Source organism: Macaca nemestrina, chromosome 5, assembly GCF_043159975.1.
Source record: "Macaca nemestrina isolate mMacNem1 chromosome 5, mMacNem.hap1, whole genome shotgun sequence".
Taxonomy (NCBI): domain Eukaryota; kingdom Metazoa; phylum Chordata; class Mammalia; order Primates; family Cercopithecidae; genus Macaca; species Macaca nemestrina.
In genome coordinates, this window is record NC_092129.1 from 146,641,082 (window position 1) to 146,655,094 (window position 14,013).

A 14,013-nucleotide genomic window follows, 5' to 3' on the forward strand; every position below is an offset into this window, starting at 1 on the left:
AAAAAAAATGCTGTCTGAGCTTGCAGGGTGGCTCATGCCTATAATCCCAGCACTTTGGGAGGCCAAAATGGGAGGATCACTTGAATCCAGAAGTTCAAGACCAGCCTGGGCAACATAGAGAAACCCTGCCTATACAAAAAAGAAAAAAATGTTTTAATTAGCCACCTGTAGTCCTGGTGCACCTGGGTGGCATACACCTGTAGTCCCAGCTACTTAGGAAGCTGAGGTGAGAGGATGGCTTGAGCCCAAGAGGTTGAGGTTGCAGTAAGCTGTAATTGTGCCACTGCACTCCAGCCTGGGTGACAGAGCCAGACCCTGTCTCAAACAAGCAAACAAACAAAAAGTTGTCTGAGCCTCAGTTTTAACACCTGTAAGATGAGTGTGAAGCTCCATCTGAAGCCCCCCAGTCTTCTGCTGTAGGTTGATTTAGGCCTCCCAACAAATCAAGTATGACTGAAATCCACTAAATGTCTGATATCCATCAGAATCACTAGGCTTGGGTCAGGGCGAGAGGTCCTCATTCAAATGCACATTCTAAGGTCTCAACTCCAGACCTGCTGAGTCACAAGCCCTGGGATGGGGCCCAGGAATCTGCATTTTAACAATTCCCCTGGTGCACAAGGAAATTTGAGACCCACTGTGCCCCTGATAGCTTGTGCACATGGAAATTCGTTTCTCAGATAAAAACAGAGGTTCTAGCCACTGTCAGGTCAAAGCTCTGGAGAGCTGTGCCATCTCCCAAAGGGAGCAGAACGGTTTGCCATCAAGCCAGGCAAGAGCCCATTTCTGCCTGTGCAGCTCGCAGTCTCCAAGCCTGCTGTTGTTTCATATCTTGATTGCTTATCACTCACCCAAAATAACCTGAATGCAATCGCACCAGCTGCAGCTCTCTCCGCAACTCCCTTAATTTAGCAGCCAAACACATTTGGTTCCTTCACAGAGCACAAGGCCTCAGCACAGGGCCCAGGAAGGGGCCCCTCCCTCCCAGCTATCTGTAGTGAGTTGAATCATTTCCCCCTGGAATTCATGTTCACCTGGAACCTAAGAATATGACTTTATTTGGAAATAGAGTATTTGCAGGTGTAATTAATAAGGATCAAGATAAGATCATACAGGATTAGGGTGGGCCCTAAATCCAATGACTGTTGTTAAAAGAGGAGAGAACGGAAAAGACAGAGACTGGAGTGATGCAGCACTAAGCCGGGGAATGCCACGGACTGCCCACTGCCACTACGAGCTAAAAAGAACCAAGGAAGGATTCTTACCCAGAGCCTTCAAAGGGACCACAGCCCTGCCAACACCTCCATCCCAGATTTCCAGCCTCCAGAACTGTGAGGGAATCAAGTTCTGCTGTTTCAAGCTACTCAATTTGTGGTAATTCATTAGAGCATCCCTAGGAAACCAATGCAGCATCACTGCCATAGGCCCCTGGCCTGGCTCAGCGCCCTCTCAGCCCCACTCCAGTGGGAAGGAAAGGTCCCCACCTGCAGGCAGTTCTCCAGATGGGCAGTTTAACATGGCCCGTTAGGATCAGAGCTAGTTTCTCCCAACCAACATCTTTGAACTCTGCATCTACTAGGCCCATTCCCCACATAAGGAGAAGGACCCTTCTGTCCTCTGCTTGAAAGGCTGTATTCCAAGAAGGGCTGAGTTTGGTAGTGACAAATAAATACTGGTCCTTGGGCAGTGTCTGGCCAGCGGTGCCATGTGAGATGAGTCCCTACAGTTTCATGCCACTCCGGCGCCGCGAGTCCTTCCGGGCAATGGGGCTGAAGTTCACAATCTCCTTGTAGATGTGCTCTGAGAAAGGCAGCATGGTTTAAGGTGGGTAAGGAGGTGCTGAGGCGAGAAAGTCCACCTCCCTTCAGAGAGAGCATGGAGGGCGAAGTCAGCTCAAGGAGAAAGAAGCACCTAGGAGACAATGCCCACCAAGAAGGAGGGGGCAGGAGCCTTAGGTGGCAGGTAGGGCTGGCAGAGGCCAGGCATAAAGATGGAGGAAGCAAGGAAGAGAGGCTGCAGGTGGAGGCGAGGAAGCCCGAGGCCCCAGCTCTTACGCTTCCATTCATCCACTGTGAGTTTCTCGTGTTCTAAGGAATCATCAAATGGCTGTTGGGCCTCCGTCTCTTCCTCAGGGTCCCGGAAGGGTTCAAAGAAGGGATGGGTGAGGGCCTGCGCGGCTGTCAGGCGCTTGTCCACATCTAGCTCCAGCATCTTCTCCAGCAGGTCCACGGCTGCAGGGGCAGAGCCATGAGCCTCACACCGGGGCGGGAGAGCCCGCCCTTGGGGATGCACTGAGAGGCCCCTGGGGAGCGAGCTATGAGACTCACCCTGGGGGCTGGCCCGCGGGAAGAGCTGAGTGAAATCCTTCTTGGGGGTCTGTGGCAGGGACTGGATGTAGGATTTGGCCTGGAAGACAGAAAAGCATCAAACCCCTTAGGGCTCTGGCCTCAGCCTGTAGAGCAGGGATTTCAGAAAAGCCTCAGAGCAGGGCTGAAGGCTCAGGTCCGGGTCCACGGTGAGGTGAAGACAAGAGCGCTTGCCAGGGTAGGAGGATGCTGCGGGAAGGTGCGGGTGAGCCTCCAGCCCACTGGGCCCAGTCAGTCAAGCACACTCCCAGGCCAGGCTAGGTCCCATTTACCACCCACCGCTTTGTCGTTCAGCTTCTGCACAAACTCCGTGCCTGGCACCCCGGTCACTTTCAGGATCTGGGTCAGCTGGTCCAGGTCTTGGTGGCAGGTTAAGGCTTAGCCTTGCTCTCCTGGTGGGTCTGAGACTGCCCTTCCCACGACCCCACCATCACTTCACCTGGGCACCGTGGCAACTGATTGTCCAGGCTCCAGCCCTGCCTAACCACCTCCTGCTCTCAGGAGAGGCTCATTCTTCAGGGCTCAGGGCTCTGGAGAGCTTTCCAACATGCCAGGCTGAGGGGGTTCCCTACCGGACAAATACATGTGGACTTCTCAGCCTTCATCCAAGTCACTCTTTTCTGTTTCCTCATCTTCTCACCAAAGGCCTGTCCTGCACACACAGTCACTCAGTTAATGTGTGCGGTGCCAAAATGTATTTTCCACGTGGTGGTAGAATTATAGGTGACCCATTTTTCATCATTTTGCTTATCTATCTATCTATCTATCTATATATATATATATATATATATATATTTTTTTTTTTTTTTGAGACAGGGTCTACTCTGTCACACAGGCTGGAGTGCAGTGGCATAATCTGGGCTCACTGCAACCTCCACCTCCTGGATTCAAGCAATTCTCCTGCCTCGGCCTCCCGAGTAGCTGGGATTTGACCACGTTGGCCAGGCTGGTCTTGAACTCCTAACCTCAGATGATCTGCCCGCCTTGGCCTCCCAAAGTGCTGAGATTACAGGCGTGAGCCACCGCACCTGGCCCATGTCTGGCTAATTTTAAAAAATTTTTTAGAGATGGGGTCTCACCCTATTGCCACCTCCGGTCTCAAACTCCTGGGCTCAAATTATCCTCCCACCTTGGCCTCCCAAAGTGCTGGGATTACAGGCGTGAACCACCGCATCCAGCCTTATCTGCATTTACAAATTGTTTTACAGGGAGTATACATCACTCTCACATTAAGAAAAAAAACACAGTTGTTTAAGTAAAGTGTCTGTTGAAGGAAGGAATCCCTAGATGGAATTTGGCTTTTCCAGCAAAGGATACAATCTTTCCCCTTGAACAGAGTTTTCCCTGTCAGCATCTCTGCCATGATACAGCCCACAGACCAGATGTCCACTGCAGAGGGAGGGGGAGTGTCACCTGGACTGTCTGACTGGGGCCTGGCAGTCAATCAGCACCGAGTGACCAGATGGCCCCAGGACTGCCCTCTCAGGCGCTGACCACTGACCTGTCTGGTTGTAGTGCATCCAGCTGAGGATCACCTCGGGGGCCCGGTACCAGCGGGTCACCACGTAGCCAGTCATCTCGGCATCTGCATGCCGCGCCAGCCCAAAATCCAGGATCTATGACTCGGGATAAATGGAAAAGGAACTTGCTGAGAGGAGGAGGCTCTGGGAGCGGCTTCCAGGGGCTTCCCTGGGGGAGGGCCCATCCCGCCTCTGGGCTGAGCCTGCAGCCCACTCACCTTCAGTTCACAGTCCTCGTTCACAGCTAGGTTGCCTGGCTTCAGGTCCTGGGGAGAGGACAGGGAGTGCATGCTAGGCTGAGGCAGAGATGGAGCTTGTCCTAGCTCCACCACCACCCAGGGGTGTGACCTCAGCCAGGCCCCTTCCCCTTCTGGGCCTCAGTTTCCTCATGTGTAAAATGAGGGTGGGACTAGGTGTTCTCTCGGGGCCCATCCAGCTCTAAAATGTTCCTGATTCTTGAAGCCTAAAACACTCAGCTCAGGGCTCACTTTGTCCGCAGCAATTCCCCATGAAGTCCCCTGGGACACAGCGACTCTTTGGAGCAGGCCTTCCTGGGCCGTGGCTGGGTCTGAAAACTCCACATTCTGGGCTTCTGGGAAGTGTCCTCTCCCTCCACCTTTCCCATTCCTTGATTACCAAAGAACCCCACACCCAGGGATGGGACAGGGGCCTCTGAAGACCATGGCAGAGAAAGCACTCACCCTGTGCACGACCCCAGCCGAGTGGATGTACTGTGTGTGGGAGAGAGAAGGGTGAGTCCATGGCCCAGTTTCCACACCAGGCACTTCAGGCTGGCTCAGAAACCTCCTCCGACCTGTAACAGTGTGCTCCCTCCAGCCTCCCCCAAACCTCAGGTCTCGACAGCAAGGCACCCCTTCTGCCACCCTCCAACTCCCCACCCACCTTAAGGCCTTTGAGCATCTGATACACCAGGTACTGGATCTTCTCCTCACTGAACTCCATCCCCATGATCTTCTGCAGATCCGTCTGCATGAAGGGCATCACCAGGTAGCTGGAAGGCATGAGGGCTTCTTGGGACAGTGCTGGGTCCCACCCAGCCCCAGGTCTGTGCTCAGAGGAGGGGCCTCAGGGCAGAACAGGGGTCATAGAGACACCCTCCAGTGTGCAAAAACCAACCCCACCTCAGCCAGCCAGATCACCACACAGGCCTCTGGGCTCCTGGCTCCCAGCCTTCCTGTGGCAGACCGCCCAGCTGGCAGAGCTCAGAGTAAGCGCTGCAGTCGGAGCGTGCTCAGGAAAGCCACATGGAACTGTGTTCCCGCTCTTCAAAGGTACTCTCTCCTTGCCCTCCTCCACACCCCAGGGAAAGCCACAGCTAGGAGTTAGAAACATCTGCCAGTATTTCCTTTGGCTTCTGTCCAAATATTTTATCCCTCAGAGGGTCATGCCCAGCTGAGATGGCTCCACAAATAATATGTCCACCTTTCCAAGAAGGAAACAATACAACAGTTTCCAGGAGGGTGGAAGGGGGACATGGGGAGGCTACTGCAGCCTCTTAGGGAATTGCACAACAGGATAAGGCCAGCAAAATGTAACTGTTGTAGCAACAGCAAAGTCCAGGACAAAGACAAAAAATAATAAAAATTATAAAATAGGCCAGGGGGCATAGCTCATACCTCCAATCCCAGTGCTTTGGGAGACGGAGGCTGGACAATCGCTTGAGGCAAAGAGTTTGAGACCAGCCTGAGCAACATAGGGACCCCATCTTTTCCCTCCCTCCCTCCCTCCCTCCCTCCCTCCCTCCCTCCCTTCCTCCCTTCCTCCCTTCCTCCCTTCCTTCCTTCCTTCCTTCCTTCCTTCCTTCCTCCCTCCCTCCCTCCCTCCCTCCCTCCCTCCCTCGCTCCCTTCCTTCCTTCCTTCTTCCCTCCCTCCCTCGCTCCCTCTCTCTCTCTTTCTTTCTGATGGAGTCTCGCTCTGTCACCCAGGCTAGAGTGCAGTGGTGCAATCTCGGCTCACTGCAACCTCCGCCTCCCAGGTTCAAGCGATTCTCCTGCCTCAGCTTCCCTGAGTAGCTACAACTACAGGTGCGTGCCAGAATGCCCAGCTAATTTTTGTATTCTTAGTAGAGACGAGGTTTTGTCATGTTGGCCAGGCTGGTCTCAAACTCCTGACCTCAGGTGATCTGCCTGCCTTGGCTTCCCAAAGTGCTGGGATTACAGGCGTGAGCCACCGCGCCTGGCCTGGACTCCATCTTTCAGGAAAAAAAAAAATAGCCAGGTGTGGTGGCATGCACCTTTACTTTAGTCTCAGCTACTCAAGAGGCTGAGGTGGGAGGATCACTTGAGGTCAGGATTTCGAGATCAGGATGAGTAACATAGTGAGACACCATCTCTATAAAAATTTAAAAACAAAACAAAAAGCTGGACATGGTGGCATGCATCTGTAGTCCCACCTACTTGGGGGTCTGAGGCGGGAGGATGGCTTGAGCCTACAGGTTGAACTGTGTTTGTGCTACTGCACTCCAGTCTGGGCAACACAGCCCTATCTCTAGAATATAATTTTAAAAAATTTTTAAATAAATATTACCTTAAAAATTATAAAATATATATATATTTTTGAAAGGACATGCTGGAGGCATCTCCAGGAGACCCTGGATTTTGGCAGCCCTCTCCTGCCTGACCACACACCTCCCTTGGGGCCCTCTCCATGCCCAGTCCCCTCCTGTCTTTCCCCTCCACTCGGGCACTGGTTTTTTTCATCTTGGCGACAATCTTCCTGAAGCCTCTCTGTGCTAGAACCACATTCCCTTGATTTTGCGCCTTCAACTGACCACCCCTTCTCCCTCTCTCACCACCAAACTTCTAGAAAGGGCGGTCCACATTCCTGGATTCCACTGCCTTAACTCCCAGTCTTGAGATAACCTGGTTTCTGCTTCCCTCCTACTGCCAGACTGCTCAGCTCAAGATCACCAGTGAACACCCAACAAACACACCATGACTCCCTTTTCTTCTGACCTAACTTTTCACCAAGTCTGAAACTCCTGGCCGGGCGCGGTGCCTCACGCCTGTAATCCCAGCACTTTGGGAGGCCGAGGCAGGAGGATCACGAGGTCAGGAGATCAAGACCATCCTGGCTAACACGGTGAAACCCCATCTCTACTAAAAATACAAAAAATTAGCCAGGCGTGGTGGCAGGTGCCTGTAGTCCCAGCTACTCATAGTCCCAGCTACTCGGGAGGCTGAGGCAGGAGAATGGCATGAACCTGAGAGGCAGAGCTTACAGTGAGCCGAGATCACGCCACTGCACTCCAGCCTGAGCAACAGAGCCCTAGACTCCATCTCCAAAAAAAAAAAAAAGAAAGAAACTCCCTCTCAATTCTTTGCTGACTCTCCTCTGCCTCCGATCAGGCCCTCTCAGCTTCTTCCATCTGCTTATCCTCTCGGATCTTCTCTTTCATGTTGATATCTGAATCAATACTATCTTACTGCATTCTATAACTATCTGTTCCCAGGTGTCAGCTATAATCCATCGGTGATTATTCCAGCACAAATCCACATCCCTAGCCCAGACTTTCCTCTGCTGAGGTTCATATTTATTTGCAACTGTGATTAAACATTGGAATGTTCACAGTCTCTTTAAAAGTAAAGTGTCCAAAATGGAGTTCATTATCTTTCCCCCAAGATCTGCTCTTCCCCCACCTTGTATTCCAAGCAGAACCTGCACGTCCCCCTACCTCTGCCACCTCACTTAGCCACTGCACCCCAACAGACGGAACATTGTGTTGGCCCTGCCTCCCAAATGCGGCCTCAAGTCTGCTCTTGGCATCCCATCACCTCTACTTTAGATCACTAACACTGACCTTCAGGCTCTCCCCTCTGCCCCAGAGCTGCTTCCTACTCCTTTCTTGGTGCTGCCAGAGTGCATCCCCCAAATCCCATCTGAACAGATCACCTCCCTGCTCAAATCCCCAGGTCTTGAGGCTGCCTGTAGGATCAATCCAGATTCAGCTTGACCAAGCCAGCTGCTGGCCTCTACACACCACACTGACTTCTCCATCTTGTCCACATAGTCCAGTCTCATTCAGACACTGCACGGGCAAAGCTATACATTTTGCAACTAAATGTTCTGGTTCTCTGCCATTCTATGAAACACCCCCATCAGCCAGAGGCAGCCAAGGCTTCTTAATCCTTGCTTCGTGCTAGAAAGAGTTCCAAGGTCCAGACTCACATCTGTGTCCCCAGGAAAGGTGAGCTGGTGCTAACCCTGTGAGGACTGGCAGATATGTCTTCATGGTGTTAAAACTGGGTAAAAAGCAAAGCAGCTGTGCAGACCTCCCCCTGCCAGGCAAGCACCCCACAGAGTCCTTCCTGCCTCTTCCTGCCTGCCTTTGGCCAAAAGCATCTTTCCAGAGAGAATCACCCTTGACAGGCAAAGGCACAGGACTGCCAGGGAAGGAGTTTCTCCCCACCACACCCAGAACAGAAACCCTGGACCCTCCCCACCTTGCTCTCCGGCAGCAAGTAAGGCCTGCAAATGCCCCAGAACCCAGTGCAGCCCGACTCACAAGTCATGGAAGTTGCGCAGGGAGGAGGCTGGGGTGAAGACATCCAGGAGCCCAATGACCTGGGAAAAAAGTCACCTGTGAGGGCTAGACAGATATTTCCTTCTCCTCCCACCTCCTCCTGGGCCCTGGCCATGCACAGGGGCCATCCACCCTTTCCTAATACACCACCCGCAGCAGGAGGCATGTCTCCAACCTTCTTGGAAGCAGTAAAAAGGGCAGAGGCCTAGAGGAATCCCCTGGATTTGGAGGGAGTTTGCAATAAATCATGACAGAGAGTCAGGCTGAGGAGAAGGGAAGGTGGGGAGAAGAATGAGGTGTGCTCATTACTTTCAAGTCTGGTGTTCAGGGCAAGCAATGCAAACCCACTCTCAACTCACACAGGCAGCAGGAAAGCATAAGGGGAGGGCGGAAGGGAAAAAGGAGGGAACAGGGAAGGAGCTTTCCAGCCAGCAAATGCCCTGCCCCGACCTTGGGTCTCCAGCCACATCCATCCTTGCCTGCCACAGGGCTGGTTCAGAGCCAAGGGCAAGATCACTCTGGCTGGAGGAATAGGGGAGGGGTTTGCTGGAGAAGGATGGGCTTAAAATGTGCATAACATTTTGAAATGATTCTTTGAAATGTCTGCCCTCCAATCTAGGTATCCTGCAGCAAAGCCTGCCTGCCAGCTGAGCTGGGCCCCTGGTTTTCCTGGCTGCTTCTATCAGACAAGCCAATCTGATGGTCATGTGCTTAGACCCTGAGCCTCGCTGCCCAGATTGAAACCCCAGCTCTGCTACTGACTAACCATCTAACCTGTGAGACTTGCTGTGCTTTAGTTTCCCTGTCTGTGACACGGGGCAATAGAACTCATATATCATTAGGACCAGACAAGTTAGTGTATGCAGAGCTCTTAGAACACAGGAAGTGCTCAATATGTGTATATTGTTGTTATCAGGGTCACGTGGACACAACACTAACTAGGATTCTAGTCCCAGCTAGCCACAAGTTCTCAGACATGGAACCAATTACAAAGTTCCCCTGTGCCAATTTCCTCTGTAGGATGAGACAGTCTGTACCTCACAAAGTGTGTCCTGCCAAAAATACCCTTTGACCCCTTCCTGGAAAGTGGGCAGGGCAGGTCCCAGTACCCCCTCCTTTCAACAGTGAGGTGAGAGGCACCATCGGGGAGCAGGGAGGAGACTGTCCCGAGCTCTCCACACCGGAGGCCCCGCCTGCGCCTGCCCCTGACTCCCCAGGGCAGCCCCCGCCCCATTCCCCGGGGCAGCCACCGCCTACGTTCTCATGCTGCATGTGCTTCAGCAGCAGCAGCTCTCGGTAGGCGCGCTTGGCGAAGATCTCGGACTGAAAGGGCCGGCTCAGCTTCTTGATGGCCACCTTCTCCCCTGACCGCTTGTCGATGGCCGAGCTGTGGGGCACAGGCAGGTCAGCAGGCGAGGCTCTCCTCCTGGGCCGTATCTCCCAGATCGCCCTGACCCCTCCCACTGGGCAGCTGGGCTGAGAGGGGACGATGCCCACCACCTAGAATATGGGGGAGCCCCGGGACGCAGGGCAGGGAGTGGGAAGTCAGGCAGGAGCTGAGAGAGGGGCACAGCGCCAGGGGTAGCAATCGTCTCATTGCGACGGGATCCACAGCAGGGAAGGAGTCTCACTCTCTCTGCAACTTGGAGAGCCACCTCCCCCTCTTGGGGCCTCGGTGTACTTGTCTGTAACAGTGAGGATCTGCCCGATGAACTCCGGGATCTTGCAAGGGCATAGTCCTGGAGAACCAGGCCCAGTCCCAATTCGACCCACAGAGACCGCACTCAGCCACCCGGTGAGAAAAGGGAGATGGCGGCTGAGTGGCCCCGGGGAGGGCGCTGCGCCTTGAGGTCCGCGGTCAAGGTGGCGCTGGCGAGGGGCCAGCCCAGGGCGGGCTGGGAGGAAAGGGGAGCGCACTGCGCCAGCCCCGCCGCCCCCCGCGCCCCTCCCCGCCCCCCAGCGGCCCGGGGGTCTCACCACACCGCGCCATAGGCCCCGCTGCCGACGTGCGTCGGGGACACGTAGGTCTTGGGCAGCTCCCAGGCGGTCTTGTTGACGTCCTGCTTGTAGAATCCCTTTTTCCGGATGAGGCTCATCCCGGGCACCCGATGTCGGCGGCCCCGGCGTGGCGGCTGCGTTCGCGGCCCAACGGGCTCCCAGCGCCCCGGCCCCCGCTGCGCCCGCCCCGCGCCGCCCGCTCCTCCCCCGAGCGAGGGCGGGGGCCCCGGGCCGCGACGCTCCCACCTGCCGGCTCGCCCAGGTGCGCTGGGGCCGCCACGCCCGGGCCTGCCCAGCCCTGCGCTCCCGCGCTTCCGCCCGGCCCGACGGAGCCCCGGCTGCAGGTGCGGCCCAGGCACGGGGTCAGGGCTGCCCTGCGGGACCCCGGTGCCTCCCGACCGAGCGCCGGCCAGCGGCGGGGCTAGTGGGTCCAAGCAGGAGGCAGGAGCCGGGAGGCAGCGCTTCCCAGCTCCCTCCAGCCCTGGTCTCCGTAGGAAGAGCTCCTCGTGACTGTGAAGACACAGGAAAGCAAAACAAAACCCCACAACCTCTTAAGTATGGAAAATGTCAAACATGCAGGAAAGAAGTGAACAGAGCAAGCCAGCGCTTCTCACACTCGAGTGTGCTCAGGAATCCCCTGGGCATTTTATTTGATTAAAATACGGATCCTGACTCAGTAGGTCCGGGGTGGAGCCGAGAGTCTGCATTTCTAGCCAGCTCCCAGATCTGAGGCTTCTGGACCACATCTGATAGGAGGGTCAATGAACCCCCGTGACCCCGATTCCTCAGCAACCGCAACTCATAATCAATTTTATTTCATCTACATTCCTCCCCCACCATCGTTTTGAGGCAAAACCCAGGCGTCATATCATTTTATTCATAAATATTTTTGTATCTCTAAAAGGTAAGGATTTTAAAAACTACATATACACAATACTTTTTTTTTTTTTTTTTTTTTTTTTTGAGACGGAGTCTCGGTCTGTCGGAGTGCAGTGGCCTGATCTTGGTTCAACTGCAACCTCCGCCTCCCGGGTTCAAGGAATTCTCTGCGTCCACCTCCCGAGTAGCTAGGATTACAGGTGCCTGCCACCACGCCTGGCTAATTTTTGTATTTTTAGTAGAGATGGGGTTTCACCATCTTGGCCAGGCTGGTCTTGAACTCCTGACCTCGTGATCCACCCGCCTCGGCCTCTGAAAGTGCTGGGATTACAGGTGTGAGGCACTGCGCCTGGCCCACAATACATTCTTAAACCTAAAATTAACAGCACTAATTCTATAATGCCAAATATGCATGCAGGTTCAAATGTGCAGAATTTTTGTTTGTTTGTTTTTGAGATGGAATCTCACTCTGTCACCCAGACTGGAGTGCAGTGGCGCCATCTCAGCTCACTGCAACCTCCACCTCTGGGGTTCAAGCAATTCTCTTGCCTCAGCCGCCTGAGTAGCTGGGACTACAGGTGCACACCACCACTCATGGCTAATTTGTGCATTTTTAGTAGAGATGAGGTCTCACCATGTTGGCCAGGCAGGTCTTCAATTCCCGACCTCAGGTGATCTGCCCACTTCAGCCTCCCAAAGTGTTTGGATTACAGGCGTGAGCCACTGCACCTGGCCCAAATGTGCAGCTTTGAAGACAGTTTCTGTGGGCTTCCTAAGGCCCTATGAGGACAATGACAAATCAAGGCCCTTGCCACCTGTCTGGTGGCCTGTGCAGCCTGTTGGAGATTCTATGCTCAAACCACAAAGGCCTCTGAGGAGCAAGGTGGGGAGGTGGGGGAGGAAATGGCTGCAAGGGCTCTGGATGCCCAGCCTGACTTGTCCACCCCTCTCTGGCCTAGGCATGGGGCTGCGGAAGGGGCGGGGACCACTTGCTTCACTTTGTGGAAAAGAGAAAAGGTGTATGAACAAGGAAAGAAACTTGCTAGGGGCTTACAGCAAGCCTGGGGTCCACACTAGGGAGTCTGCAGCCCCCAGACTCTGTGCCCCAAACCCTCCCGGGCAGTCCTGCAGCCTCAGGCACAACTTGGAAGACCATTCTGAGGTGAGGGTGGGGTGCCGGCATCACACAATAACGCCCGCCATTATTTCAGTCAGGCAATCTGTCTTTTCATTTCTGGCACATGGCAATGTATCAGCAAATGTGTGGAGAATGAATGGAGGAGTCAGCCCATTAGATGTAAAAAAGTCATTTAATAAACACTTGCGTTTGCCATGTGCCAGTCATTAAGTGTTTTATATAACTCACTTAATCCTGGTAAGAGGCCTATGAGTCAGTACTATGATTATCCTCATTTTAGAGATGAGAAACCCGAGGTACAGAGAGGCTAAGTAATTTGCCCAAGGTAACACCACTGGTAAGGGTAGAGCCCGGTTCTAGAGTCCCTGCTCTTGGTCGTGAGGCTCTGCAGTGGCCTAGAGTTAAGAGAAATGCTCCTCAAAGGAAATGGCCTTGCCCACATCATAAGGACATGTCTACTGATCCAACCGGGTCTCCCTAGTCCATCCTGCCCTGGGGTATCCGATATTTTCCCCAGCCTTTTCCCTCCACCCTCTACTCTGACCCTGAGATCCCATGGGAGCCTAAGGAATGGGGTTGCTTGCCTGGGAGTGCTGCAGGAGTTTTGGACCTTTGGGATCGGTGGCACCAGTGCAAGGTACCTTGATTCTGAAGTTGGGGTGAGGTCCAGGAAGCCAGATTTTAGGCCGGACGCAGGCAAAGGAGAGTAAGTAAGCTCAGAGATTCAGGTTTTCTTCTGGTTTGAGGATCCAGTAAGGAAAGGGGCTAGGATGTGGCACCAGGTCAGGATGGTGCTGCATGTCTTTTTTTTTTTTTTTTTTTTGAGACGGAGTCTTGCCCTGTCGCCCAGGCTGGAGTGCAGTGGTGCAATCTCAGCTCACTGCAAGCTCCGCCTCCCGGGTTCCCGCCATTCTCCTGCCTCAGCCTCCCGAGTAGCTGGGACTACAGGACCCCGCCACCACGCCCGGCTAATTTTTTTTTTTTTTTTCATTTTTAGTAGAGACGGGGTTTCACCGTGTTAGCCAGGATGGTCTTGATCTCCTGATCTTGTGATCCACCCGCCTTGGCCTCCCAAAGTGCTGGGATTATAGGCGTGAGCCACCGCACCCGTCCGGTGCTGCATGTCTTAAACACCTGAGCGGGGCAGAGTTGGGGAAGGTGGGGATACCAAAGACATGCTCATGGCCCAAGTGGGTGTGACCTTCTGAGGGCACGAGTGGCCACTCTGGCTGTGGCTCCAGATGCTCTTGAGCAAGGGTCAGGAAGTGACTCAGGCCTCCGACTCTGCTGACACTGACCCCCACTCTGGGCCTGACTGGCCCTGTGTTACTCAGCAGCCAGGTAGCCTGGGAGGGAGCCCTTGGAGGATCCAGCTGGGGGAGTCATGAAACGGATGGGAGGAGGAGAGGGTGACTCAGGTCATCCTCGATACCCTGCCTCTCCAGCCTGAGGCTCTCTTCTTTTGAGTTCCAAGGGCCCTTTGCTCTTCTCCTCCCCAGACACCAACCCAAGGTTGTCCTGTTGGCTTGTGCCCTATGAGCATGGAGGCAGGGGTTCAGGAAACCAGCT

General features: G+C 54.1%; 1 protein-coding gene across 2 annotated transcripts; it reads right to left on the reverse strand.

Annotated features, from left to right (window-relative positions):
• Nucleotides 1-1,029: 1,029 nt before the first annotated feature.
• LOC105474514 (mitogen-activated protein kinase 13) lies at nt 1,030-10,601 on the reverse strand. 2 transcript variants are annotated; one of them, XM_011729244.3, is made up of 12 exons: nt 10,407-10,599; nt 9,687-9,816; nt 8,412-8,470; nt 4,790-4,898; nt 4,588-4,617; nt 4,105-4,152; nt 3,868-3,982; nt 3,684-3,755; nt 2,646-2,725; nt 2,328-2,406; nt 2,055-2,231; nt 1,030-1,800 (listed from the first exon to the last, which is right to left on the reverse strand). In XM_011729244.3, the coding sequence occupies exons 1-12, from the start codon at nt 10,523-10,525 to the stop codon at nt 1,721-1,723; spliced, it is 1,098 nt and encodes a 365-aa protein (XP_011727546.1). In that variant the 5' UTR covers nt 10,526-10,599; the 3' UTR covers nt 1,030-1,720. The 2 variants fall into 2 exon arrangements, with proteins under 2 accessions (XP_011727546.1, XP_011727545.1); XM_011729243.3 differs by having other exon boundaries at nt 1,030-2,231; nt 10,407-10,601.
• Between the last annotated feature and the right edge of the window lie 3,412 nt (nt 10,602-14,013).